The sequence below is a fragment of the Pantherophis guttatus genome, chromosome 2, assembly GCF_059756535.1.
Source record: "Pantherophis guttatus breed Tessera chromosome 2, ASM5975653v1, whole genome shotgun sequence".
In the NCBI taxonomy this organism is placed as follows: domain Eukaryota; kingdom Metazoa; phylum Chordata; class Lepidosauria; order Squamata; family Colubridae; genus Pantherophis; species Pantherophis guttatus.
Window position 1 is genome coordinate 261,825,780 of NC_142064.1, and position 26,963 is coordinate 261,852,742.

Genomic DNA, 26,963 nt, shown 5'->3' on the forward strand with positions numbered 1-26,963 from the left:
GTTCGGAGAACTGGTAGTAAAAATTCTGACTGGCCCCGCCCCCATCTATTCTCTGCCTCCCGAGTCCCAGCTGATTGGGAGGAAATGGGGATTTTGCAGTAACCTTCCCCTGGAGTGGGGTGGGAATGGAGATTTTACAGTATCCTTCCCATGCCATGCCCACCAAGCCACACCATGCCCACTAAGCCACACCCACAGAACCGGTAGTAAAAAAAAATTGAAACCCACCACTGATCCAGATGTTTGGCAACTGGTTCATATTTAGGACGGTTGCAGTGTCCCGGGAGTCAGATTCGCTTAACGACCATGGTACTGACAACTGCAGGGATTCACTTAACGGTGGCAAGAGATCGTAAAAGGGGGCAACACTCATTTAACAGATGTTTCACTTAACAACAGAAATTTGGGGCTCAATTGTGGTCCTAAATCGAGGACGACCTGAAGCAGTATATAAAACTGCATTTGTCAAAGCAGGAAATATGGTTTTTTTTCACTTTGCTTCAACAGCATACAGGTATTCCTTGACTTTATCATCATAATGGAGCCTGCCCATTATAGACGTAAGTTGTGACGGTTGTAAACTGGGGCAACACGTGACCGACCCCATTTTACTATTGTTATGGTGGTTGTTAAGTGAATCACTATGGTCGGTAAACAAATGCTATGGTAGTTAAACAAGCCTATTGTTCACTAGGAGGCATCTTTGCCAAACAACAACTATTTTCAGCAAAAAAATATATATCACAAATTGATGTCATGTGACTGCCAGATGTTGCAAATGGCTGCAAATGAGTGCTGGTTGTCGAGGGCCAGAAATGCGGTCATGTGGGTCCAGCTGTCAAAACTTTGGAACCAGGTTGTTAAGTGGTTAAGACAGCCACTTGTCTAAAATAGCAATAGCACTTAAGACTTATATATTTCTTCGAGGGCCCGATCAGCATTGTAGTTCTCTGTGGGCTGGCAGGGGGTGCGCGCGCAACCCCCTCTGCCCAGTTTTTGGCTTGAACGGCCTCCTACAACACTTTACCGGCCAAAATGGGCCGTGCGGCCCACGCAGTCCATTTTCAGCCTCCCTGGCCGCCTGCAGCACTCTGCCAGCCAAAAATGGACCACGTGGAGGCTTCCCGAGGTCCCCACGTGGCCCGTTTTTGGCCTCCCGCAGCACTCTGCCGGCCAAAAATGGACCACGTGGAGGCTTCCCGAGGTCCCCACGTGGCCCGTTTTTGGCCTCCCGCAGCACTCTGCCGGCCAAAAATGGACCACATGGAGGCTTCCCAAGGTCCCCACGTGGCCCGTTTTTGGCCTCCCGCAGCACTCTGCCAGCCAAAAATGGACCACGTGGAGGCTTCCCGAGGTCCCCACGTGGCCCGTTTTTGGCCTCCCGCAGCACTCTGCCGGCCAAAAATGGGCCACACAGGCCGTTTGGCTGGCATAGTGCTGCTGGAGGCCGCAGAGGCCAAAAACAGGTCAAACAGGAGCTGCAAGCAGCAGAGGCATCTCAGGTCAGTCCTTTGATATTAAATCCTTGGGCCGGATTTAAGCACCTTGAGCCTTGAGTTTGATACCTCTGCTTTAAATGCTCTCTAAGTGAGTGATTGTAAGTCAAGGACTGCCTATACCGACATTCTCTACAGCAGGCCTGCCAAACTGGTGGTCCATGGGCCGGATGCATCATGCGCAGGCCACATCCACCCCAACTCTATAAAAGCAAAAAACTTTGCGATACGTCAAGATACGTCATGTGAGGCGATCAAGTTTGACACCCGTGCTGTACAGGGATGGCAGTGGGTGAGTCTCTGGCAGCAAAAACGACGAGCAGTCTTGTGGCATCTTAAAAACTAACAAATTTATTATGGCATAAGCTGGCTGTGCCGTCTAGTAAATATTGGGTATTGTATACAGTGCTAGAAAAAAAAAGCAGGTTTAACAGAGCTTTGTAAACAAGAATAAGGTGCAGAAAATAGCACCGTTTTTTTCTCTCTCAAGTAACGTAACAGAAGAACGATTGTATAGGAGTAAATGGAAGTACTGAGGTAACCTTGTCAACGTTCGAGAAGGCTTGGTGATCTGTTGTGTTGACAAGAGGAACAATGCAGCAACTCAAGTGTTCTGTGAAGACCAACCTTCTTCAGCGTGGTGCCCTCCGGCTGAGAATTCTGGGAGTTGTGGTCCCAATACCATGGGGAGGGAGCACCAAATTGGGGAAGGACGCTTCGGACTATTATCGGCTACTGCTATTGGAGTCTGCCCCCCCAGGAGACTCTTCCTCGTTTCCAGGCTGGCTTCTCAACGAGGGAGGAGTCTTCTCCGACTCCATGGGGATGGAAGGCGAAGGTGCTGGTACAGGACTCGCGCACACGGAAGTCTCACGTGTCCGGTCGGCGGGAGTGGAAGTGGGGAGGGAAGGCTGGGGAGCCGAGACGCGGGCGTTTAGCGAATCGGCAATGTTCTCCAACAGAGTCGTCTGCCTCTCCAGGGCCACCGTGTAGCTCTCCATGCACCTCTGGAAGGCGGCGTCCGAATCGCGCATGGCGGCGGCCATGGTTTGGCTCGAGACTCGGATGCTTTTCGCGATGTGCTTGGCGCACCACACGGCGACCTTGCGATCGTCAACCCGCCTCTGCGACTCCTTGCTGTCGAGCTCGTAAAGAGCCTCGCGGATGTTCTCACCAGTTTCTCGGGTGGCGTTAATTAGCTCCTTCGCCAGCTGGACTCTCTCAATTTTTCTCTTGTTCCTGAACCGGGCGGTTCTCTGCGCGCTGGTCAGTGGAGCGTCGTCCCCCAGGCCTCTCGCGGGCGGAACGCGGTCGACTGGCGGCCCTACGACACCCTCAAAGCTGGCGTTCAGATCCTTCCGCCCAAGGTTACCCAAAGGAGCACAGATGATGTCGGAGTTCTCGAGAACTTCCCCCTCCTGCTCCTGAATGAGACTTTCAGCTGAGGAAGAGGAAAGAGAAGAGACCATTAGGAGTCAGAAAGGAGGCCCACGTGAATACAAGGCATCCTTTAGCCCAGGGTCTCCAACCTTGGCAACTTTACGACTTGTGGACTTCAACTCCCAGAATTCCTCAGCCAGCGCTGGCTGAGGAATTCTGGGAGTTGAAGTCCACAAGTCGTATAAAGTTGCCAAGGTTGGAGACCCCTGCTTTAGCCTGACGGTAGCACTTAGCAATAACAATGGCCCTTATATAGGTAGTCCTCAACTTATGGTCACAATTGAGCCCAACATTTCTGTTGTTAAGTGAGATATTTGTTAAGTAAATTTTATGCCCTATTTTACGACCTTTCTTGCCTTGGTTGTTAAGCGAATCACAGCCATTGATAAGTTAGCAACCTGGTTGTTAAGTGAATCTGGCTTCTCCATTGACTTTGCTTTGTCAGAAGGTCACAAGAGGGGATCCCATGGCCCTGGGACACAGCAACGGTCGTAAGTATGAACCAGACGCCAAACATCTGAATTCTGATCACATGATCATGGGGATGCTGGAAAGGTCGTGACTGTGAAAGACGGTCATTAAGTCACCCTTTGTAGTGCCGTTATAACTTTGAATGGTCACTAAACAAACTCTTGTAAAGTCGAGGATTACCTGCATACCGCTTCATAGTTCTTTACAGTCCTCTCTAAGGAGTTTACAGAGTCAGCCTATTGCCCCCAACAATCTGGGTCCTCATTTTACCGACCTCAGCAGGATGGAAGGCTGAGTCAACCTTGAGCCAGTCACGATTGAACTCCTGGCTTTTGGGCAGTGAGTTAGACTGCAGTACTGCATTCTGACCACTGCCGCCATTACGGCTCTTAAAAAGAAACAGAAGCGAGAGTGCTCAGTAACTGGCCCACATTTATGGCCGTCTGCAGTGTCTTGCGATCACGAGTGTATTTCACAATAGTTTTGCCAAAACTGGCATTTAGCACTTAGCACTAGCACTTACCGTATTTTTCGGAGTATAAGACGCCCCTACCTTTTTTGGTGAGGAAAAGAAGAAAAAGAAATCTCCCTCTGCCTCTGAGCAATTTTGCCTCGTTACAGCAAACAGCCTGCTTTACTTTCATTTTCGTTTTCAGCATAGCTTGATTAGCACAAGGGAAAAAAAAAATCTGCCCCAGCAATTTACCTCTTTGCAGCAAACAGCAGAGCCCTGCGTAAAACAGCTGAGAGCAAATCAGCTGAGAGTTGGGAGGCTGATCTAATCAACTTGTGCTAATTAGGCTGTGCTGAAGCTGAAAGGAGCTGTTTTTTCTTGCTGTTTGCTTGCAAGGAGGTAACTGCTGCGAGGCAGAGGCCAAAGGGTGGGGGCCAGTGGGTGGGCGAGGCTACATTTGGTGTATAAGATGCACCTAAATTTTCACCCCCTTTTAGGGGGGGAAAAAGATGTGTCTTATACTCTGAAAAATACAGTATTTATATACCGCTTCACAGTGCTATACAGCCCTCTCTAAGCGGTTTACAGAGTTAGCACATTGCCCCCAATAATGTGGATCCTCATTTTACCAACCTTGAAAGCCTTAGAGCCAGTGAGGATCGAACTGCTGGCAGTGGGCAGAATTAGCCTATAATACTGCATTCTAACCACTGCGCCACCACAGTTTTGCACAAAAAGCAGTGCGTGCAATGCTTGGGATTCTTAGCCTCTTCAACCAGAAAAGATGGCTACACATCCAGTAACAACATATGAATGATATGCCCCCATCGGAGTCTGAATCTGCAGGGAAAGATGAGCTGGAACAAGAGCTGAAGGAGATCGAGAGGGCGGCTCCGTTGGCTTTGGAGGAAACTGGGGAAGGGCAGAGTCAGTCCAGGCAGGATTTTTCAAGATTAGAAAGGCTTGTAGACAGGGAGTAGCAGGAGAGACAGAGCTCAGGCGAAGAGCAAGGACCACCCCAGGGGTGGGTTCTAATTTTTTTTACTACCAGTTCTGTGGGCGTGGCTTATTTTGTGGGCGTGGTTTGATGGTCATGTGACAATTATTTAGGATTTCGCAGAGGTACTGGTCTACCAGGCTTTTAACTGCTTCCAGAGCTGTACCAGTCTACCTATTTATTTTTGCAGGCACTGATCTACTCATGTATTTTTGCAGGCACCGGTCTACTCAATTGTTTTCTTTTAACACTGATCAGCTGTAGGGCGGCCCTTTGAAGCCCCGCAGCAAGAGTTTAAATAGTTTTTTCCCCTCTAGCCATCAGCTGGGACACAGGAGGGAGCAATAGATTGGGGGTGGGGCCAAATAAAAGGTAAGAATAACGCGGGGGGGGGGCGAACTGGTTCGGTGATGTCATATTGTGACCACTACCGGCTCGGGAGAACCGGGCCGAACCGAGAAGAACCCACCACTGGACCACCCCCTCCTGATCCTAGAGCACAAAGAGAGGAGAGAAGGCAAGAACACCACAGACTGAGCCGGCTACGAGACTGCCCTGCCCCCCTTAACAAGGCACACTTGGGCACTAAGATGTAAGGAGGTGCCGGTGGGAGGGGCATTTGGCGGGAACAAGCATTGAATCTGTGGCGCCTCGTGTGCGCTTGCCGAAGCCTGGAGATTACTGTACTCTGTCTTGGGGGGCTTGCCCAGTTTGCCTGCTTCGCTGAACTTCTTGCTCTGGCTTGGCTAACCTGGTTTACTGGACTGCTGGCCCTGGCTACTGTTTGGCTAATCTGTCTTACTGGACTACTTGCAGCCAGAGACTGCTGAAGCTGTGTGTGAGAGCTTTGCTCCAGGACTTGTAGTAAACGTGAGGATGTTTGGGAGTAAAGTTGGAGCAATAAAGGGGAGTTCTCTGGCTGTGTTGCTTTCGTGCCATGCCCCGGGTCATCACAATGAATCTGGGTTGGAAAACCTGTGGCTGACATTGAAGCCATGTTTGCACTAGAGCAGGGCCCCCAACCCCCGTTCTGGGAACCGGCAATGAGCCGCGGCATGACAGAAACCGGTCCGTGCAAACAAGAAAAGCTTTTTCCGCAGGATGCAGGCAGCATGCGAAACCATTCCCTCTCCAGTCCGCAGAACAACCTCTCTCCACAGAACCAATCCCTGGTGCCCAAAAGGTTGGGGGCCGCTGCACTAGAGGATGAGACACCAGGGTACAACTAGCTACCAGGAGTTCTAGTCCTGCCTTAGGCACTTTTGGGCCAGTCCTTTTCTCTCCGCCGTAGGAAGAAGGTGACAATGGCAAACCACTTAGGAAATTGTTGTCAAGAGAGCTGAAGAGATTTGTGTAGGCAGTTATGTAGGCAGAGAAGAGCTGTGGTGGCGCAGCCGAGAGCCGAGATGCCCTACGCATGGCCACTCATGCGCTCGTCGCCTCCCGTATTGACTACTGCAATGCTCTCTACATGGGGCTGCCCTTGAAGACCACTCGGAGGTCAGCTGGTGCAGAATGCGGCCGCGCCGGTAGTGACGGGAGTGTCCCAACACTCCCATGTTACACCTCTCCTGCGCGACCTGCATTGGTTGCCGGTTGCCCTCTGGGTGAGATTCAAGGTGCTGGTGATCACCTATAAAGCCCTTCATGGCCTAGGCCCGGGATATTTGGCGGACCATCTGCAGCCAGCAACAGCTTCCCATCACCCGGTGCGCTCTCACAGGGAGGGCCTACTCAGGGTGCCGTTGGCCAGACAATGTCAGCTGGCGACCCCCAGGGAGAGAGCTTTCTCTGTAGGCGCACCCACCCTTTGGAATCAACTCCCTCTGGAGCTCCGGGTGGCCCCCAACCTTCACTCCTTCCGCTGTGGGCTGAAAGCGTGGCTATTCCCTCTAGCCGCCCTAGACTTTAATGGGGTTTTATTGGATTTGTATCAATTTTATCATGGACTTTGTTTTTAACGGTCTGTTTGTTTTTGTTTATTGTTGTGAGCCGCCCTGAGTCCTGCGGAGATAGGGCAGCATATAAATCCAATTAAATAAATAAATAAATAAATGGCACAGGACCCGGGTACCTCCGAGACCCACTTCTACCACCAATAGCCTCCCACCGGCCAGTTCGCTCCCACAGAGAGGATCTCCTCAGGGTGCCATCAGCCAAGTTATGTCGGCTGGCGACACCCAGGGGGAGGGCCTTCTCTGTGGGAGCCCCAGCCCTGTGGAACGAACTGCCCCCGGAAATACGTTAAGATCTCCGACCTCTGACTTGGGAGGGAGAACGAGGACGCTCCTGCTCCTGAGAATCCCCCTCTAATGGTTGGGACCTAAGAGAACGGGCCTGATCATCCAGGTATTCTGAGACTCGAGAGGAAGCCCTTTCTTGAAGCCCCTGGGCAATACCCTGTCTAATAGAAGTTGCAATTAAGGCCGCTAAGGAAGGAGAAATCCCTTGATCCGAAGTAGACGCCCCTGAGGCACTACCTGTAATTTGGCCTCCCAAATGAGGAGCCTCCCTCTGAGGAGGAACCCCAGGCTCCGGATTAATCGAGTTCCCTAATTGAGCCGCTGGAAAAACCGAGGCTGCCTCATTGATTGAAACATTATCCTCCTGAAGGGACCTATCAGGGGACAGAGGAGGCAAACTTGAGGGTTGCTGAGCAATTTCCTGTAAGGGCCCTGAAGGAATTGGCAACAGCCACGCACAGTTTCGCTGTGTACTGAAGACCCTGTTGTTCCGCCAGGCTGGGCTATCAACATAATAATTTTAAATTGGGGTATTTTAAATTTGTGGGGTTTTAAATTGAGCCAAATTTATTTAATTATTTTAAATTTTTAATCGATGTTTTGTCTTGTGTTTTTAAATAGGCTGTACACCGCCCTGAGTCCTTCGGGAGAAGGGCGGTATAGAAATAAAATTATTATTATTATTATTATTATTATTATTATTATTATTATTATTATTATTATTATTATTATTATATAAAAGTGATTCGAATGCAGTATTGCAGTATTGCCCACTGCCAGCAGTTTGATCTTGACCGGCTCTAGGTTGACTCAGCCTTCCATCCTTCCGAGGTCGGTAAAATGAGGTAAAATGGGGGCAATATGCTGACTCTATAAACCGCTGAGAGAGGGCTGGAAAGCACTGTGAAGCGGTATATACGTCTAAGTGCTATTGCCATTGCCAAGACTAATTAGACAAAGACTATTTCAAAGGCCTTCGAAACAAAGAAACAACTATCACCGCCCAGCCTTACAGAATGGGAGCAATCTTAGGAATTTTAGATTTGCTTCTAGAATTCTCCTGAAATTTCTGGGAGTAAGCCACAAGACACACATTTTCCCGCTTTCGGAAGGAGAAAGTCAAATGTTAAATTTTAAAATGCAATCCTTAATGAGGCAGTGACTTTTTACAGTTGGAAAAAAAAGAAAAAAGACTAGTAAGTCCAGTGGAAAATAATTATACAGACTCTAAAAGCCAAATCCTAGTGTTGTCTGGTGCTTATGAAAGTACTCACTTCAGAACATACAGGTAGTTTTCAACTTATAACCACAATTGAGCACAACATTTATGTTGCTGGGTGAGAAATTGGTCAAGTGAGTTTTGCCCCAATTTACGACTTTTCTTGCCACGTTTGTTAAACTGAATCACCGGATTGTTAAATGAGTAGCACAGTTCTTAAAGTGAATTTTGGTTGCCCCATGGACTTTGCTTGTCAGAAGGTTGCAAAAGGGCATCGCATGACTCTGGGACACTGCAACCGTCATAAATGTGAGGCAGTTGCCAAACGTCGGAATATAAATCACGTGACCAAGGGGTTGCTGCAACGGTCGTTAAGTGTGAAAAACGATCATAAGTCACTTTTTTTCCCCAGTGCCGTTGTAACTTTGAACGGTCACTAAACGAACTGTTGCAGGACTACCTGTACATGCCTGGAAGAGAGAGGTTAAGGCAGAACACAGTAATCCCAGCATTGATGGCCAAGTCAAAGTGTTCTTACCTGTAGATAAAGCCCTGGATAATGGATGTTCGTGTTTTGGTCTTTCCGGCTCATGGTTGCTCTCTTCCACCCCACCAAAGGAGGAGAATCGGTCTCCAAAACATTGTAGTAAATCCACGGGCAAGTCGTCAACCCCTTCGGTCTCGTCATACGGTTCTTCCGAATACTCTGAAAGCACGTCTGGATCAAGACGGGTGCCGGTGGCCTCTGGAGGGTCGCTATCATCCACAATTTCTCTTTCAAACTTGGCATCAAACTCCAACTCGGGATCGTGAGCCGCGTCCTCCTCGTCCTGCTCTTGCTTGACCTCCTCACACATGGAGGAGGTGACCGTGATGCCGTTCTCGTCGATCACCCGCACCTCCATGGGGAGGTGGCTTCCTTGGAGCACGGAGCACATCGAATTGGGCGGGTCTTCTCCCTCCGGCGACTGTTCCTCAATTTTGGGAGTGACCACTGCCAGTTGGTTGGCGGTAGGCCAGGGAGAGGAATGTCCCCTGTGCTTTTGCATAGACAAGCTCCGGTTGGGTTGCAAAAGAGGCCGGTGGCAGTGAGTGGGAGATACCGTCCCAGCCTGGAGAAGGCGAGGTTGCTTTTGAGGGGGCTGCTGCAGGTGGGATTTGCTTTGGCTGGCTGCCCCGGAGGACCTCAGCCCTGGCGGACTAATTAAAGATGGCCTCGCAAGTAAAGACGCCTGCCCAGACGTTCCTGGAGCTGGCGAGGAAGCTTGCCTGGACCACTGGCCCTTATCGCCACTGTTCGAAGAGTGCTTGGCGTCTCTCCTGCTGAGGAGGATGGTGGCTAGCTTGTCATAGAACGGCATGGTTCGCACTTCGCCAGCACCGGGGCATTTGTTGTGAGTGGTGACCTCCTTAAATTTCTTCTTCAGCGCGTTCATCTTCTCACGGCACTGGCGAGCTGAGCGGTTGAAACCCCGCAAACCCATTTCGTTGGAGAGCCAGTTGAAAACCACCTCGTTGTGATAGGTGTTCTGGAGTTCGTTCTGGACTTCCGGGCTGATCCAGAGGTCGACAAAAAGGCCGATCTCTTCCTTGCTCCAAAACTTGGCCCTTTGTCTCTGGGACTCCTGAGTGTCTTTTGCAACCGCAGGGTAATTCGGCAACAGGGGCGTCCGGCCTGCCACAGGAACACAAATGCAGATGTTGTTGTTGTTGTTGTTATTATTATTATTGTAAAGCTTCAGAAGCGTTAAGAAGACTTTGAACGCACCCCAACCCATTTTTTTTAGTTTGGATGCTAACTCACATTTAATCAAAAGCTCTTTTGTTACAATGAGATTTTCCTTCATATTAATGATACAATTTATTAAACGATGTAAATGACATACATTTGGAGTTAATGGACATTTGGATTTAATGAATAGCATCCCCCAACCACCCAGTCTGTTAAATCCATATTTTGCTGTATATGAAATACTTTTTCATTTGGGGTAAATAGTCTAGGACAATTTTTTCTTTTTTGTATCACATGTAAAGGCTATCTTTCCTCCAAGGCCGTCAATGTAACATCCAGAACCCCAATTTTCTGTTCCCCCAAAAGTCCATACATCAGTGTTTCTCAATTTTAGCTATATTAAGATGTATGGACTTCAATTCCCAGAATTCCAGCACCAGCATGCTACCCAGGGAATTATGAGAGTTGAAGTCCACCCATCTTAACATTGCTAAAATTGAGAATCATTGCTATACACTGCGAGAAAATTTTCTAATTCTCTCCCAGGAAACTGATGGATGAATGAGGATCAAAAACCCAGGAAAGAAACTCAACTGACAAGCAAAATGAGAAGTTCTGAAAACTCCCTACAGGTGGAACTTGTCCCATGAAGTATTATGTTTCTCCTCAACAGCTCTCAACAGATGGCAGCACTAGGCTGACCTTATCTGAACTCAGAAGCTGAACAGGATCTGACCTGGTTAGTATATGGATGGAAGGCCTCCAAAAAAATCCAAAACTATAGAGTAGTCTAGAAAATTGAGGGTGGGGAAGACAGTGCTGAGGAAACAAGACAAGAGGAGACAAGTCTAGGGACTTGCCACAAACTGGACATGACCTGAAGGAAATTTCAAACTCAGATTAAGCCAATATAATAGAAAAAGTCACATCAATTCATAATTGATGCCAGTCAAGATTCAGAAGCCAATTCCAAAACCTGGTTGAACAAACCATTCAAATTGAACATAACATATAAATTACAAAAAACAATCACAGAAGATCCCGTCTTCTATCAGCAGTAAAGGAACCCAGTGCAAACTCCCATACTATCATCTCAAAAGCTTGGGAAGGTTTGTGTGGAAAGAGAGAAGGCCAAAAATGAAGAAAATAGACCCTGCAGATAAGATATCCTTTGGGGTAAAGACCTAAATGCAGTTTGTGTGTCAGGGATTCTGATCTAGACTTAAAAGAAGCCATGGTCCTCCAGAATGTGGAGGCTCCGTTCTCATCATTCCTGACGAGCATTCTGGCAGAAACCAGAATGTTCCAAGACAGTTTCTCAAACTCGGCAACATTAAGATGGATGGACTTCACCTCCCAGCATTCTCCAGCCAATGTGCTGGCTGAAGAACTCTGGGAGTTGAAGTTCATCCATCATAATATTGGAGTGGTGCTCTGGTTCAGTAGTTAAGACTCTGGGCTTTGTCAGCTGGAAAGTCAGCAGTCTAGGTTCAAGACCCGAGCACCACGAATGGCGTGAGTTCCCATCCTCGCCCCCGCTCCTGCCAACCTAGCTGTTCGAAAGCATGTAAATGTGAGTAGATAAACAGGTACCATTTTGGTGGGATGATAACAGCGCTCTGTGATGTCAAGCTGGCCACATGACCGCGAAAATATCTTCAGACAGCCCTGGCTGAAAGACCTTAAAATGGAGATAAGCACTGACCCCTATAGTCGGCAACGACTAGCGGAGTAAAATCTGCAGGGAACTCTTAATATCGCCACGGTTGAGAAACACCACACTAACTGGAGTTTATCGTTATTGAGTCTTATCTTAACAGTGCCCTATTTGTACTCCTAGGAGTACAACACCATACCCCTCTTGGAACGCTATACCCAATCACATTGTGCCAATCACATTGTGCAGACTATCCCCTAAGATTATGCACACAGATAGGGAGGTACAGGTAGCCCTCGACTTACAACAGTTCATTTAGTGACCGTTCAAAGTTACAACGGCACTGAAAAATGCCGTTGTATGTAACTTAAAAATGTAACTTATGACCGTTTTTCACAGTTAGGATCTTTGCAGCTTCCCCCAGGATCATGTGATCAAAATTCAGATACTTGGCAATTGTGATTCATATTTATGACCCAGGGTCATGTGATCCCCTTTTGCGACCTTCTTACAATGGGGAAGCCAGGTTCACTTAACAACCGAGTTACTAACTTATCAACTGCAGCGATTCCCACTTGTGGACGAGAAAGGTGGTAAAATGGGGCAAAATGCCCCAAATTCACTAAACAACAGAAATTTGGGGGCTTCATTGTGGTTGTAAATCGAGGACTACCTGTATAAAATAGTGGGTGGCAGCACAGGGCGATTCTCAGGAGAGAACAAGTGAAAGGTCCTTGCATGGGGTGACTATGGATTCTTACCCAGCGCCATGACATTCTGATAGCTGTCCTGCATGGCTTCTTTCGAGAGGGGTCTTTGCGCCCGATCAACAAAGCTCACTTTGCTTCTGAGAAACATATGACCGCATCATGGGACGACACAAAACCCTGGAAATTAGGAGCAGGATAAGGGGAGGGAATAAGAAAAATTCAAGTTCTAACTCAATGCAAGATGGATGATGGTCGGAACCACCATCAATGTTATTTCGATTTCATCTTTATTTATTTATCGTATTTAGGAACTACTTATCTAGCCCACACAGAAAATGCATTACCGTGTTTCTCCGAAAATAAGCCCTCCCTGAAAATATTTAAACGGATGCCCTGCCATTTCCTCTGGTTAGGCTTAGGGAGACAGAGCTGGAAATCAGGTAAGATGGCAAGAGGAGCCCCATTTTGCTCCACGCACCCCAAAATAATAAGACCTCCCCGAAAATAAGGCCAAGCGCTTATTTCGGGGTTCAAAAAAATATAAGACAGGGTTTTATTTTCGGGGAAACACAGTATTAATATAATTGCTTCTTAATCATATCTTACTCATTTTCCTCCAGGGTGGATTTGATTTAAATCAAGTCGATTTAAATCACAATTTAAATCACTAGTAAAAAGGCTTGATTTAAATCAGCTTGATTTAAATCATATTTTTTAAAGAGCAACTATCATCTCTGTCCCGCAGCGGCTCCTCCTCTGACCCGCTGTTGACTCACTGACAGTCCCAATATTGCAGAATATACAGCCTCGTGCTACATAACTAAGCTCCATTTCACGCTGAATAAACTAAATTATGTATCTTAAATAGAAAACTATCTTTAGATAGATTTTTACTCCAAAAGCATTAAAATAAATTTGATAAAAATAAAAAAAATCGATTTAAAATTTTAAAAAATCTGATTTTGATTTTTTAAAAAATCATCGATTTTTATCCACCCTGTTTTCCTCTGATGTTAACCTTTTTTTTAAAAAAATGCCACTTTGGTATAACAACATTGGGAAGTCTCCAGGGGTCACACTTCCAAGGCCTTTGAGCCCAAATCCATACAACACTGTTCCAAAACTATCAACTAGAAATACAAACAAAACCATTTTTAATTCCCAGCCTTCATTATTTAAGATGTATAAAGAGCTGAAAGATTCTATTTTCACCAATGAATTAATCAGCTAACATTTATTTATCTGGAAGTATCCATTTTAAATTGGCCATACAGCAAATTAAAGGTGCATATAACACGAGATGTGAAATTGGACTATAAAAGAATTGACCCATGAATCACGCCACCAATGAACAAACAAATAAATGTTTCTCACTTCCAGAAAACTACGGTAGGATAAACACTAAGAGAAGCCAAGTCTAGTTTATATCCTATCTTTTTTCCAAAAGCGTGAAACACCATCCAACTCATCCCAGTAGGTCAGGACTTCTCACAGGGTTCTTCAAGAGCATTTCTCCTTTAAACACTTCCTGGACTGACCATGTGACCTTACAACATTGTGTGGTCATACGGACATTCCAGGAAGTGCCCCAAAGCAACAGCTTCTGCTGTGAGCATGAAGGCCTTTTTGCTATCAACAGAAAGAACGTGTCAAGAGCTTTGGCTATACCATCTTTAACAGTGTTCCTGAGCTTGGTAACTTTTAAGATGTGTGGACTTCAACTCCCAGAATTCCCCAAACAGCCATGGCTGGCTAGGGAATTCTGGGAGTCGGCGTCCACATATCTTACGGTTGCTGGGGTTGAGTAACATTGATCTACACATTCAAAGTATCAACCCACTGCACACACAAAAAGTCACATTTGGATAAAATTCAAATATACCTACTACGCAGGTATATACAAGAGTATGAAGGCTATTGCTTAACGCATTGTAAGACGCCCTGAGTCTCTGGAGAAGGACGGCATATATAAATCGAACCAATAAATAAAATAAATATAAATCCAGCAGAGTATGAATCTGTCTTAGAAAAGAGATGGGAAAATGAACTGGCTTTAGCCCCACTCCACACGCTCATTGCAGAGATAATTTTTTTTCTCCATTTTACCTCATTTATAGAGGAGCAGAAGAAACAATAGAAGGTGCAACGTTTCCCTAACAGTGGGGATTTAATCCTAGGAACATTCAACTTCAATCAGTCTGAACAATGAATTATGTTTTACGGCAGGGGTCTCCAACCTTGGCAACTTTAAGACTTGTGGACTTCAACTCCCAGAATTCCTCAGCCGGCTGGCTGAGGAATTCTAGGAGTTGAAGTCCACAAGTCTTAAAGTTGCCAAGGTTGGAGACCCCTGTTTTACAGGGTATCCCAAAGCAAGCAAAGATCTGGTTTAGGATAATCTAGGAGTTTTAAGGGATGAAAAAGGTGTCTTAAGCATCATGTGACCCATTCTGCCCCTTAAGGATCTCACATTTGCATAAATGGGGGAGGGGGAAGACAACCCCATTGGACCTTCTTATGGTGGGAAGATCTGAGGGTCACTACAGATAAAGGTAATCCAATGGGCTGGGATTTTTTGTGCATCACTGTTTCATAAAATAAGCAACTCTATGCTCAAAATCAGCAAAAGTTTAAGCAATCAAGCCACACCCAGGGTTATTTTAATGCAAGCTTACTTAGAAATTTGCCCTTTTGAGGGACACAGTGATTGAGGTGCCGATATGGAAGTAGGCCCACACCAGGATTTAGGTCCAAGGAGACACTTTCAGGAATAGGCTGCGCAGATCCTGTAAACTTGCTGGTATCCCTAAAATTAAAAGAAGTGAACAAAACGTTAGGGTTGTTTATCTGAACTCACTAGAATTCTGCACACAAAAAGACCCTTGTTTTTCCCAGCATATAAAAACACCTCTATAATTTTCTTTCACCTTCGCCCTTAGCAAGCCATAGTCCCTCTGTCTATGGAGATTCTCAGTCATCCAGGTCCTGGTTGTCCCAAAGGTGCATTTTCAAGAGGCAACTGGACTTTATTTTTCCTTGAAAACATTTCGCTTCACTTCTGAACTGAGGAAGCTTCTTGGATGAGAAGCAAAACATCTTCAAGGAAAAACAAAGAAAGTCCAATTGCCTCTTGAAAATGCACCTTTGGAACATAGTCCCTTTGGTCTCCTTTTCTCCACACCTTTGTATATTTCTGCTTTCTAACACACTACTTCTCCTACCATGCCCATCTCAGATTTATTTAAATTTTGTAATCCCATGTTTACTTTATAAGTAACTCAAGTGGCAAAAGGGCAAAAGAAGAAGGGGACGGCAGAGAATGAGGTGGCTGGATGGAGTCACTGAAGCAGTCAGCGTGATCTTAAATGGGCTCCGGGGGATGGTAGAGGACAGGAAGGCCTGGAGGAACGTTGTCCATGGGGTCACAATGGGTCGGACAAGACTTTGCAACTAACAACAACTACTCAAGTGGACAGATATGCCTAATATGCCTTCCCCTCAACAACAATCCTGTGAGGTGGATTGGGTGGAGGGAATAGGACCAAAAGTCACCCAGCCAGCTTTCATGCCTAAGGTGGGAGTAGAACTCACCATCTCCTGGTGATTGGCCCAAAGTCACCCAGCTGGGTTTTCATGTCTAAGGCAGGACTAGAACTTACGGTCTCCCAGTTGGTGCTTTAAATACTAGATCAAACTGGCTCTCTGATCATTTGGCCATCCCTAGAAATCTAGAACCACAAATATTTATTATTCATGTTTGGATTTCTTCTTTGTTTGCATTCTGCAGAAATAAATGGAATAGCTCCAATTTCTCTTGAGCGTCAGCAGACAAAAGAAAATGTAGCCGTTGATCTACTGGCTCACGTTTGATTAAAATCAACAAGACTTTGCAAGCAGGCAAAGGAGCACAATGCTCTGTTCATTTCTGTCCCAAGTAAAAACTAATCGAGGGTCAGAAAAAAAGAAGTCAACCGCAGCCTATTTAAAAATGTAAAATCTTGCACGAGGAACATGGGAACTCCAGAGTCTATCGGCTCTTGGTCTAAGCCAGAGGTGTCAAACTCAAGGCCCGTGGGCCGGATCTGGTTTATGGGGTGCTTAGATCTGGCCCATGGGGCCGCCCTGGAAACAACGAAGGACCGGGCCGCGGTGACTCTGCCAGTAAAAGCAGAGCTTGGGAGGGCCGCACGTTTTCGCCGGCAGAGGGTTGCAGGAGGCCGTCCCAGCCGAAAACGGAGCTCAGGAGCCCGTTTTCACTGGCAGAGCACTCAGGCCACCACAGGTGCCCCCGCCCAACACAAGTGATGTCAAGCTGGCCACTCACACCCTGGCCACGCCACGCCCTCAACCCACCCCGTCCCCAGAGGTCAAACACAACCCTGATGTGGCCCTCAATGAAATCGAGTTTGACACCCCTGGCCTAAGCAGTTTCTTCAGATGGAGACCAAGTTTCCATAGAATGCCAAGCCATATTGTGACTTGTTCAACTTTAGAACACAATGCAATGTGTGAAGCCACCCGTTATTCTCTGTAAACTGTGGTCCATGACTTCGCACTCCATGTCAACCAGCCCACCATGGCCTGTTTGGCAAACTAGAGCTTAAAAGGGTAGAATAGTGTGTAAGAGTGTTCTCTTCCCTTCCAAATATCACTTTCCCCTTCCATTTCTAGATGCAAACCCCTTAGCAGATTTCTGGCCTTTCTGTTTCTTTTCCCCCACGATGTGGGAAAAACTGGAAACAAGCAGGGGAACCATCCCATAGCTGTGGCTGATGGGAGCTGTGGTCCAATATATATGGAGAGCACCAGGTTGGGGGACAGCTGTTTTTTTTTTTTTTTTAAAGGAACTGTCCAGGCAGGGGATGATAATCCATGTTTTATCCTTTTCAACCAGTCCTTTGGAATCACAGCTTGTAATATTCAGGAGGTTCTTGAGAAAGGACCAAAAAGACATATCACCCCCTTGATCTATGAGACCGTTTCATATACCATCTCCAAAATTAAATCTGATAACCTGACAGGAGAGTAGATTTCAGTGTTTCTGAACCTTGGCGACTTTAAAATGTGTGGACTTCAATGCCCAGAATTCCCAGCATGTTGGCAGAGGAACTCTAGGAGTTGAAGTCCACCCATCATAAAGTCATCAAGGTGGTGATACATAGGCCTAGTCTGTCCTTTGCATGGCAGCCATGAGGTAAACTATACTGAGCTAAGCATCTCAGGTAAACCAAATGGGCCTGCTAAAACACTTCTCAAAATCCCATGCAAGATATTTTCGTCAATTAAACTACACCCATAGTTATTTCAGTAGGAAACCATCTGTGTAGCACAGGGATAAGCTGTGGAGAAAGCAGTGCTGAACCTGGTTGTTTCATTACTCAACTAGGCAACATCATCAGTGCAAGTGAGTGTGGGGTTTACTCCCCATTTACACAGGCAGTCCTCGACTTACGACCACAACTGAGCCCAAAATTTCTGTTACTAAATGAGACATTTGTTAAACGAGTTTTACTCCACTTTACGACTTTTCTTGCTGCAACTGCTAAGTGAATCACTGACGTCGGTAAGTTAGTAACCCGGTTGTTAAGCGAATCTGACTTCCCCATTGACTTCGCTTGTCAAGAGATTGCAAAAAGGGATATTATATGACCCTGGGATGCTGTAACTGTCATAAATATGAGTCAGTTGCCAAGTGTCTGAATTTTGATCACGTGACCATGGGGATACTAAAATGGTCGTAAGTGTGAAAAAGGGTTATCTTCACTTTTTTCAGTGCTGTTGTAACTTTGAACGGTCATTAAATGAACTGTTGTAAGACGAGGACTATCTGTATACAGTAGCTTGCTCTGCCAATGCGAGCAGGCCTCAACTTACAACCATAATGGAACTATGGACATCACAGTTCTAGGTTATAATGGTAGCACACTGGGTTACTTCTGTGACCCACATAATTTTATGTCCTTTTTTTGTGGCAGTTGCTAAGCGAACCAACGGTGCGCTATGGGCCAGTTTTGCCCAAAACCCTCATAAAATGTGGTCACATGATCATAAAAGGTAAAAGTAAAGGTTCCCCTCGCACACATGTGCTAGTCGTTCCTGATTTTAGGGGGCGGTGCTCATCTCCGTTTCAAAGCCGAAGAGCCAGTGCTGTCCAAAGATGTCTCCGTGGTCATGTGGCCGGCATGACTCAACACCAAAGGCTCATGGAACGCTGTTACCTTCCCACCAAAGGTGGTCCTTATTTTTCTACTTGCATTTTTGTACGTGCTTTCAAACTGCTAGGTTGGCAGAAGCTGGGACAAGTAACGGGAGCTCACCGCGTTACGCAGCACTAGGGATTCGAACTGCCAAACTGCCGACCTTTCGATCGACAAGCTCAGCGTCTTAGCCACTGCGTCCCTCCTCATGATCATAGGATGCTGCAAACAGCTGAAAACGCAGGCCACTTGCTAAGCACCTGAAATGTGGTTACATCACCTTGTGGGGGTGGAGGTTGAAACTTCAGTACGGAACTGCAGGTACCCCTGGGGAGCTCCGTCGTAGCTTCAAATAGTAGCTAAGCAATTGGTCATAAATTGAAAACCTTCTATATTAATGGAGGTGTGGTTTTCTCCTTGGTAATTCCTTGATTAGGAACCTGTTTTTTTAAATTTCTGCTCCAGTTTTCTGTTTCAAGCAGAGAACACTAGCCAAGGAACTACTGAGGAGAAAACACCACGGCCCCTCAAACACAGGCAGGGCAAGCTACTGTATATAAACAAGGAGGAAATCCCACACTCACTAGCACTGATGATGTAACCTAGTTGGGCAATAAAACGTCTGCAAGCAAACATACAGGTCAGAGAATAAGGACTCCACATGCGAGCTTTTTCCACCAGCCAACACAAGCAGGACATAAGTAGAAATCCATGTGCATCCATAAGGCGCTTATTTCAACAATTCAGATCTCTAAAGAAAAAAAAATAGCAATTTCAATCTTCTGGGGCTTCCCACTGGAAAACTCCAGACTTCCCTCCCCCTTGCTGTCTCTCTAGGCCCCCCTCCCCTTATTTAGAGCAAGATCACTCTCTCTGGGCTTTGAAGTGAGGGGTGGGGAGCTTCATTCAGAAATAGAAGGAAGACTTTTGCAATTCCTATAGAGGGAACATCCACTAAGCATCTAGGGCTATTAACTAGCAATTTCTCTTACAAAGGAAGGGCTGTGAATACTATATACAGAACAGTGAATACCCAAAGAAAGGTACCTCTTATGCTAGCACCCCATGACTTTGGAATTTCACACCCAGGGTGATGTGCTAAGCTCCCTATAGAGCCTATGGGTGATCACAAGAATCCCTTCAAGCCTTTCTTAGAATCACAGGATTGTGACATTGCAAAATATTGTTAGAGGATCCATGCTGTAATTTAATGTGGATGGTTATGTAGCTCCATACTCTTAATAGTTCCTAAGTGTATTGGTAATTATCAGTCACCCTGCAAACATAGAAAGCAATTTATTTCCTGATTACACCCAGCTGACCTTGTCTGGGCTCAGAATTAAGTAGGGCTTGGCCCACTACTATTGGTGTACATAGACCTGGGGGAATTTCACAGCCTATAGACTAGGTGGGATTTCTAAATATACTTCCCCCTATAGCAAGAGGCAGCTGTGAAAAAAAATGAAAGATGGAACAGAACTGTATCTTTTTCCATTCTTCCCCAGTGTCAACATCATCTCTGACAAAAATAGATGGATTTATCCACCGAGTGTAAAATAACTAATCCAGCGGTTCCCAACCCCAGCATCAGGGACCGGTTTTGTGGAAGACAATTTTTCCACCAAAAAATTTGTGGGAGATGGTTTTGGTTTCGTTAGATTGCCTGACCCTGTTCCTAATAGGCCATGGCCCAGTACTAGTCCATATGCCCGCAGGTTAAAGGTAAAGGGTTCCCCTCCCACATATGTGCTAGTCGTTCCTGACTCTAGGGGGCATTGCTCATCTCTGTTTCAAAGCCGAAGAGCCAGCGCTGTCCAAAGATGTCTCTGTGGTTATGTGGCTGGGATGACTAAATGCCAAAAGTGCATGGAACGCTGTTACCTTCCCACCAAAGGTGGTCCCTATTTTTCTACTTGCATTTTTTACATGCTTTCGAACTGCTAGATTGACAGAAGCTGGGACAAGTATCGGGAGCTCACCCCATTACGCGGCACTAGGGATTCGAACTGAACTGCCGACCTTTTGATCGACAAGCTCAGTGTCTTAGCCACTGAGCCACCATGTCCCCTCTATGGCCCGCGGGTTAGGGACCCCTGATCTAATCAATCAACTATAATGAAAGGGAGGCTGGGAGTTGTAGTCTAATTGTGTTTGGAACAAGTGAAGTTAAGGAAGGCTTTTTTAAATAGTCATGCGAAATAGATGTGAAATACAGGTAACCTTCAATTTACAATCATTCGTTAACTGACTATTCAAAGTTACCACAACAGTAAAACAGTGACTTATGATAGTTTTTCACACTTATGACCATGGCCATCGTCATGTCATCAAAATTCAGACACTTGGCCACTAGGGCATATTTATGATGGCTGCCATGTCCCTGTGACCTTCTGACAGGCAAAGTCAATGGGGAAGCCAGATTCACTTAACAACCTTGTTCCTGATTGAACAACTGCAGAGATTCATTTAACAACTGTGGCAAGAAAAGTTGTAAAACGGGGCAAAAGCTCAACAGAAATTCTGGGCTCAATTGTGGTCGTAAATCAAGGACTATCTGCCATCCAGTTTATAGTTACAAGCAAGAGCACCGTCAAAATGTGATACCCATCACCACCATTCAGTGACATTGTTACTGGTGTCACACATAAGTAGCGTATCGAAACCGGGGTTTTACCTCCATGTGTGGCTCTTCCACCACATATCCACCTTTCTTCACACATATATTATCTATGACCTCAGCACACACACCTTTTGAATTAGTGCCCTACAATGTTTATGAAAGAGCTACCATTCTGTGTGAACAAAAACAAAACAGCACTGGCTGGAAAACCATGGAAATCCCGCTCAGCTCGGTATTGCTTGCTTTTAAAACAGACTGAGGCCAAGTAAAACACATTGAATTCAATGGAAGGGATTTCTGACTTTATACTAACAACCGTGAAAGAATACAGTTACTTCCTGCTAAAATCCATCCGTTTTGATGATATCCACCCCATGCAGGAAAAAGTTGCCTTCGGACTTTTTTTGTTTAAAAGCATTTCCGCGCCCGTTACCTAGACTACGTAAATACCCTTCCAATGATCACAAATTGCACCATTCCAGGGAAAATCAATACTCAGTAACAAGGTCAAGTTAACCAGGAAGCAGAGCTATAGCGAAACTGAACCTGCTGGCTTCCAGACATTGTCTTAAAAGCAAGGAGCTTTTAGGTAGCCCATTGTTGGAACAGGCTGCCAAAGGTACACCGCGCTATTAGGCGGGTTTACACACTTGAATGAAATCCCAGGAATTATTTTTTTTCTTTCTTTTTCTTTTCCTGCAAAGAGACTCACTCACTGCCATGCAAGGAGGCAGAGGAGGGATGGCTGCTGGTGCAAAAATAAATAAATAAATAAATTTGGGTTGGGGGGGGCAGGATTCTAGTAAAATTATCAGCTGTGGGGTTGCTTTTTTTTTTTCTTTTTCTTTTAAAGCATGATTCCATGCTGCTGAAAGTCAAGGTAAGCTACCCAACCCAACAAATAAATAAAAAAGCAGAAGACCTCTTCCGGATCAGACAAAGGCCTACCTTATGCAGCATCCTGTTTGCCAATGTAGCCAACCAGATGCTTTTTAGAAGAGAGAGAAAGAAAGAAAAAAAAAAGCTTTTTCCACCACCCCAACACGCTTCCAAAGCCTCTCTCCGACTCGGGTTCCCCGGACAACCGATCCTCACGGCAGCTTTTCTCGTTTTTTGTTTTTTAAATCATTTATTTCATATCCAAGCAAAGATTAGATATCCTCTCCCAAGGAGCAGCCGGTGTGGTGGGTGGCCCAGCCGAAGAGAGACGACAAAGGAGGCGACCTTCCTTCTCCTCTTCCACCCCACCACCATCACCATCACGGAAAAACTTTCTCTTCCAAGAGGAAAGTTGGGATCGCCGATTACTCAAAAGGAGGATCACTTTTCCCTTCCCCCCCCCAACCCACCCCCACTTTCCTGGAGAGCAAGAACCCGGGTTCCAGCGATCGTCTGCATGCACTCCGGAGCAAAGACACCCCAAAACACAGCTTAATTTTTTTTCCCCCTCTCTCTCTTTTTTTTCTTTAAAGCAAGCAAGCAAGCAAGCAACGCCGGGTTTGCAAGGAGGGGGTGGTGGAGGGGAGGAAAGAAAGAGAGAGAGAGAGAGAGAGAGAGGAGAGTGGGGAGTAATTAATCATCGGACTCCAGTTCCCATCATCCCCAGCCAGTGCTGCTGGGCCCCCGGGAACGATGGGAGCTGTAGTCCGGCCCTTTCCGGAAGACCCGGCGTTGGAGAAAGCTGGACAAAGAAAAACACCCTTACGAAGCGTCGCGGGGGAAAAGCCGGTGGCGGCTACGGAATCCAGAGCTGCTCCGGGCAGGCAGGCAGGCAGGCGGGCGGGGGAAAGCTGGTCTCAGCGCCTGCCCGTCTCCTCCCTCCGGTCGGGAAGCTGCAGCCTCGGATACCCCCCGCCACTCCGCCTCCTCTTGCAAATCCAGCCGGGGCCGGAGCCCGAGCCTCGGCTCCCCCCCCCCACCGCCCGCCCGCCCGCCCGCCCCACTCCGCCTTTCGCCCGCCGCCGCCGCCGCCGCCGCCGGGTCTCGCGCTCGCGGCACAAGGGGAGCAAAGGCCTCAAAGTGCAACTCGCGAGAAGGTTGAGGACTCTTCTTCCTGCTCCTCCCCCTCCCCCCCGCTCGGCGCGGGCCAATAGGAGCGGAGGAGAGGCGCCTCGCTGATTGGCCAGGCGATGAATGGGGCACGCAGGGGAGCGGGAAGTGTAGTTTTTCTGGGTCAGGGGAAGGAAAAAGACTACAGCTCCCTAAAGACCTCGGGGTCGAATGTGAAAAGGCGCGAATTTACGTTCCCACCCCACCCCCCACTTGTTTTGTTTTTTTTTTCTATGATGGGGGATCTTTTTTATTTTATTTTATTTTTTTTCTATGATGGGGGATCTTTTTTTTTTTAATTTTATTTTTTTTCTATGATGGGGGATCTTTTTTTTTTTCCTAAAAAAAAAAAAAAAGAATTGGATTTTTCTCTGCCTACGAAGCGATTGGTCCTCCCGATCGGTTGCGATTCCAACCAATTCCCATCAATCTGACTCTGCCCCTGGGCTGGGGAAATTTGCACTGCCCGTATACATCTGGAGGGCGCCCGCTTGGGGGAAAAGTTCCAACCGGGCGGGGAAATTCCGAGATTGGTGGAATTTATTTTTATTTATTTTTCAAGCATATGTAAAGATAACATATGCTTATAACATATGTTTATAAAAGTATAAACGTGATTATGAATACATTAAATAGATTTTATTTTGCTTATTTATTTTGTCGAGTACATATTAGATTTTATATATATAAATATATGTATGTATATATGTATGTATGTATGTATGTATGTATGTATGTATGTATGTATGTCTAGGTAAGTTTTCACGGGTATATATGTGTGTATAGTTAATATTTCGGGTTTCTTCCTGTGAAGAAACCCGAAATATTAACCACACACACACACATATATATATATATATTCTGATAGATAGATAGATAGATATAGATACATGCACACACACACTGCTCAAAAAAATAAAGGAAGACATCCGAGATATGAATGTATGTATGTATGTATGTATATATGTATATATATATATATTATCTAATATGTACTCGACAAAATAAATATATATATAAGCATAAGCATGAATTGAATACATAAAATGAATACAATTAAAGGGAACATTAGGACAGAGACGGTAGGCACGCTGCTGCTCTTATGCACGCCCCTTAAAAAAAAAATAGATACGAATAAAAAGGGACATTAGGACAAGGACGGTAGGCATTGGCGGGGCGGGAAAGGAGGAAAAGTTTGGGACTTTTAACTTTTAAGGAGTCTCGGGAGCCCTGTCCTTGATTGCAACGTTTTGGAGTCTCAAGAATTGTTCAATAAAGTTTTTTTCCCTCCCCCTAAGTCCAAATTAGGGGGTGGGGAAACAATGGGTTAAAAAAAAACACTCTGGCCTGTGGATTTTAAGACCGGCTGCAGGGATAGATCGCAAATGTGGACGTTGGCTCTTTAACTGGGGGCGGGTGTGTGTGTGTGAAACTTCGCGTTTTAAGTTAAATTCTCTTCTCCAGCCGGTTTCATCCTGTTCAAATGGCCAAAAGCGCTTATTTTCCTTCCAAAATCAAAAATGCCCGAGGAAGATGCGCCTTTTCCCTCGCGGTGATCAAATCTGAACTTTACTTTCGGTGTAACTTCAGTATCCATCAAAGACTTGTACTTTTGACCTTAAGATAATGCATATCCTCCAGGCCCGCTTGGCTGGGCATTTATGGGGGCTGCTGCTGCTCCCCCTTTAATATTTCAGTCGAAGTTGTTAAAGGTGCGTGGGATCGCTTTGCGCGTGGGAATCGTCGAATTTACTGGAGCATTCCGGGAAACGGTGGAAAAAAACGTAGCCGGCATCCACCCTCCAAGGCTTGCAAACGCGCTGCCTTTTCCTATTTCCTCCCCCTTTTACCCAACGTAACGGGCCTTAACGTGATGCGAAAGCCACACCACCCCTCTTGAGTTTTCCTAACTCTATGCTCGCAGGTGCCTCCAAGAGGAGCGGAAAAACTCCGAGGAGGAGCGCTAGTGACACCTGCGGTTCGCAAGGCAACCCAGCGAGCTCTGAGGCAGGGAAGGGAACACCAAAGCAGGGGCAGGATAGACTTCTGAGTAGGCAGGGGGCTCCTATATGTGTATGTATGTATGTATGTATGTATGTGTGTGTATATATATATATATACATATACATACATACACACACACACACACACACACACATATATATGGATGGATATATACATATATATAATTAATTTGATTTATATGCCGTCCTTCTCCGGAGACTCAGGGGCGGCTTACAATGCGTTAAGCAATAGCCTTCATACTTTTGTATATTTATACAAAGTCATCTTATTGCCCCCACAAACTGGGTCCTCAATTTACCCACCTTAGAAAGGATGGAAGGCTGAGTCAACCTTGAGCCTGGTGAGAATTGAACTCGCAGTAATTGCAGGCAGCTGGATGTTAAATGCTGCCTTAGGAGGCATTAGCCTCCTACGCCACTCAGGCTCCTATATTTATATTTATATTTATATTTATATTTATATTTATATTTATTTATATTAGTTTGTCAAACATGTACAAGATAGCAGGTATAAATATGAACATGAGCGAAGGAAATGAATACAAATAAATTACTAGTTACTAAGTCTGCATTACTGTTAATCTTCTCATCATTCCCACCTCCCATCTCCTTCCACTTATGACTGTACGACTGTCACTTTGTTGCTTGCAGCCTTACGATTTATATTGATATTGTTTCCTGATTGCTTATTTGTTCGCTATGACTATCATCAAGTGTTGTACTTTATGATTCTTCATGAACGTATCTTTTCTTTTATGTACACAGAGAGCATATACACCAGTGGTTCTCAACCTGTGGGTCGGGACCCCTTTGGGGGTCGAACAACCCTTTCACAGGGGTCGCCTAAGACCATCGGAAAACACATATTTTCAGTGGTCTTAAGAATAATTTTGGTTGGGGGTCACCACAACATGAGGAACTGTATTAAAGGGTCGCGGCATTAGGAAGGTTGACACCCACTGATATACACCAAGACAAATTCCTTGTGTGTCCGATCACGCTTGGCCAATAAAAAAATTCTATTCTATTCTATTCTATTCTATTCTATTCTATTCTATTCTATTCTATTCTATTCTATTCTATTCTATTCTATTCTATAAATGGGGACGGTAGGCATGCAGGTGCGCTTATTCACGCCCTCTGTTTCTCTTTCCGTGCATGTAGTTGTATATTCCCACCCACCCACTCCTTTCATTGTGTGTTTCTGATAGGACTGCAGACTTGCTGGTATTGCCTGGAGCAGTGTTTCTCACACTTATACCTTTAAGATGTGTGGACTTCAACTCCACATGCTGGCTGGGGAATTCTGGGAGTTGAAGTCCACACATCTTAAAAGTTGCCAAGCTTGAGAAACACTGACCTACAGCCTTTTCGGTAGAAAATCACATGTACAGACGGACACCCATGCAATTTAATTGGAATTAAAAGCAAAGCAGAATATAGTACTATTGCCAAAATTCATTCATTCATTCATTCATTCATTCATTCATTCATTCAGTCTGTCTGTCTGTCTGTCTGTCTGTCTGTCTGTCTGTCTGTCTTTCACTTTTCCCTTTCCCTTTTCCTTTCGGTCTCATTCTCTTTCCTTTTTCCTTTCTTTTTCTTTTCCTTTTCCTTTTCCTTTTTCTTTCTTTCTTTCTCTCTCTCTCTCTCT

General features: G+C 45.8%; 2 protein-coding genes across 2 annotated transcripts in view; both read right to left on the reverse strand.

The window, feature by feature from the left end:
• Window positions 1-26,963, reverse strand: part of LOC132712326 (uncharacterized) — a 200,735-nt gene that overhangs the window by 112,922 nt on the left and 60,850 nt on the right. The gene's annotated exons all lie outside the window — the stretch shown is intronic.
• Window positions 1,827-23,296, reverse strand: LOC117667828 (uncharacterized). The gene is made up of 5 exons (XM_034421431.3): window positions 22,942-23,296; window positions 15,095-15,225; window positions 12,471-12,596; window positions 8,859-9,995; window positions 1,827-2,937 (listed from the first exon to the last, which is right to left on the reverse strand). The coding sequence occupies exons 3-5, from the start codon at window positions 12,565-12,567 to the stop codon at window positions 2,222-2,224; spliced, it is 1,950 nt and encodes a 649-aa protein (XP_034277322.1). The 5' UTR covers window positions 12,568-12,596; window positions 15,095-15,225; window positions 22,942-23,296; the 3' UTR covers window positions 1,827-2,221.

Excerpts from the sequence above, each read along its gene's own strand:
- LOC117667828 (XM_034421431.3), bottom strand. The coding sequence starts at position 12,567 with ATGTTTCTCAGAAGCAAAGTGAGCTTTGTTGATCGGGCGCAAAGACCC. Across the intron at positions 9,996-12,470 it reads TCAGAATGTCATGGCGCTGG|GCCGGACGCCCCTGTTGCCG; the intron begins GTAAGAATCCAT and ends TTCCTGTGGCAG. Across the intron at positions 2,938-8,858 it reads ATCCAGGGCTTTATCTACAG|CTGAAAGTCTCATTCAGGAG; the intron begins GTAAGAACACTT and ends CCTCTTCCTCAG.